The following is a 2500-nucleotide window of genomic DNA, read 5'->3' as shown; positions in this document are numbered from 1 at the left end:
ATGCATAAATAGAAAAAAAGAATATTCAAAAATAGTTACAGACATAAAATAACTATATATGAATGGAAATGAATGGAAAACTGCCAACAAGTTTTATAATTCACAAAGGACAAAACGAAAAAAAAAATCTTCGCTACTGCCAATAAAACTGAAATTGATACAAATAAAAAGTGACTAAAATGCTGATAAAACAGAATAATAGATATTTACATACGGGAGCAATATAAAAAAAAAGGAAAAAGCAGAGCGGCATATTAGTTGTACAATGCATCGCTTTCTAAACTGCCCGACAGCAAAATGTAAACATAACATTTTAATTAAAAAAAAAAATGGCTTGATAACAGATTTCATTGGTATAGAAAATAATTCCAATAAGGACATCACAGAAAGGACAACTAGAATAAGAAAAGGTAGGGCGAGGTGTCAGGCAACTCGTCTGCCGTGCCGCACTCCTCCAGTATCCCACATATTTTCCGTGGCCAGGGCAGGATAAAGGAAAGGGTGGGTCAAGGGGTCGTAGGAATATAAGGTAAAATATCTAGAACAAGAGAACAGCCGAGAAAGAAAAGGTGAAAGATAAAGTGAATATACAAGAATAGATGGAGGGGGCAGATTTCTAGAACAGTACAGGCATAGAAAAAACCAAGAAGTTTCAGAGAAAAGGGGTATATATAGCAGCAGAATAAGAGAAGAGAGAAGTAGTAAAAGGAGAGAGTGCGTAAAAGGAACTAAAATAAGGCAAAAGTTAGAGAAGACAAAGCTAGGCTAGGGCTAAGGGGAGTAGGCTAAGTAGAGAGGAGAGAGAAGTGAGAGAGAGAAAAACACACAGGAGCGAGGAGAGAGTAAGAGAAAAACACAAAGAGAGAAGAGAGTGAGAGAAAAACACAGACGAGAGAGGAGTGAGAGAGCGAAAAACACAGAGGAGAGAGGAGAGAGTGAGAAAAAAAACAGAGGGAGGAGTGAGAGAAAAACAGAGAAGAGGGAGGAATGAGTGAGAGAGCAACAGAGGGAGGAGTGAGTGAGAGAGAAACAGAGAGGAGGGAGGAGTCAGTGACAGTAGACAAAGGTAAGCTAGGGCAAAGGGGAGTAGGCTAAGTAGAGAGGAGAGAGGAGTGAGAGAGAAAAAGAAAACGAGAGGAGAGAGGAGAGAGTGAGAGAAAAACACAGAGGAGAGAGTAAGAGAAAAACACAGAGGAGAGAGGAGAGTGAGAGAAAAACACAGAGAGAGGAGAGTGTGAGAGAGAAACAGAAAGGAGGGAAGAGGGAGTGACAGAGAAACAGAGAGGAGTGAGAAGTAAGTAACGGGTGGAGAGAAAGGAGTAGGATAGAGGGAAAGGGGAGGACAGGGGACCAAGGAGCGGGAGAAGACAGAAGAAGGGAGGCCTGAAAGCCTCACATTAGTCATAGAAAATGATCTAAATATCCATATAGGAACAGACAAGAGAGTTATATCTAGAATTCATGAAGGTTGGGGAACGGAGGCGAGAAACGAGGAAGGGGAAAGCATCATAGATTTTGCAATAGCATACGACCAAGCAATAGTTCCTACTTTCTTCAAGAAGCATAAGAAACTTATAGTTGTGAATTTATTATAAATTGTGTAGGAGAAGGAATCCGAAAGAAGTTCAAGCCTGCGAAGTAATTTATGGCGAAAAAGTAGGTACCTAACACAAACTATTAGTGTGGGACCTTATGTTACAAAGAGAACAGAGGAAATAAAAAGGGAAGTGGTGGGAGCTACAAAAAGACGAAATGAAGAATATATATATATATATATATATATATATTTTTTTTTTTTTTTTTTTTTTTTTTTTAAGGTGATTAAAGAAATGCAATTAACCCAATGCCGCCGGAGAAAATTTTAAAAAAAATGGGGAAATGTTGTGCCTATTTTCTATATTTTTGTGTGAAATGTCTGCCCATAGATGGCTCTGCTAGCGCTTAGCCACAAAGGAGTCACTTAGTAGACCTTGTGACCTCACGTGATTTGAATTGGCGGGAAAAACGTATTTTTTACTAGTGCTATGAATATCGATGCTGTTATTTTTATTATAAACATTATAATTATCATAATGTTTTTTAACATTAGTAACAGCAAAATAAGATAATGTAAAATATTTCGTAAATCAAAGAAAAGGGTGAACGGGCGAGACGGGCAGTACTCCTAACTGGCTCATTGGTGACTTAGTACAAGTATAGCCATCTATGTGTAAAAACAATCAAAGACGTACTGACAATAGGCATAGCACGTGTCTACCCGTTGTACCCGTCGGCAAGAGGTTAACCCCTTGCCGACGGATACGACGGGTAGACACGTGCTTTGCCCACTGTTAGTACTTGTTTGATTGTTTATACACATAGATGGCTATACTTGTACTAAGTCACCAATGAGCCAGTTAGGAGTACTGCCCGTCTCGCCCGTTCACCCTTTTCTTTGATTTACGAAATATTTTACATTATCTTATTTTGCTGTTACTAATGTTAAAAAACATTATAATAA

At 38.5% G+C, this 2500-nt stretch overlaps 1 protein-coding gene across 1 annotated transcript in view; it reads left to right on the top strand.

Moving 5' to 3' along the window:
* The window catches only part of LOC125026898, a 2687-nt gene extending 1092 nt beyond the window's left edge, over window positions 1–1595 (top strand). Inside the window, exon 3 of the mRNA XM_047615497.1 lies at window positions 1432–1595. Within this exon, the coding sequence (XP_047471453.1) occupies window positions 1432–1595 (164 nt within the window). The remainder of the gene's footprint in view (window positions 1–1431) is intronic.
* The last annotated feature ends 905 nt before the right edge of the window (window positions 1596–2500 follow it).

The sequence above is a fragment of the Penaeus chinensis genome, chromosome 7 (genome assembly GCF_019202785.1).
Source record: "Penaeus chinensis breed Huanghai No. 1 chromosome 7, ASM1920278v2, whole genome shotgun sequence".
Taxonomy (NCBI): Eukaryota; Metazoa; Arthropoda; class Malacostraca; order Decapoda; family Penaeidae; genus Penaeus; species Penaeus chinensis.
This window is presented reverse-complemented; position numbering and strand designations above follow the sequence as displayed.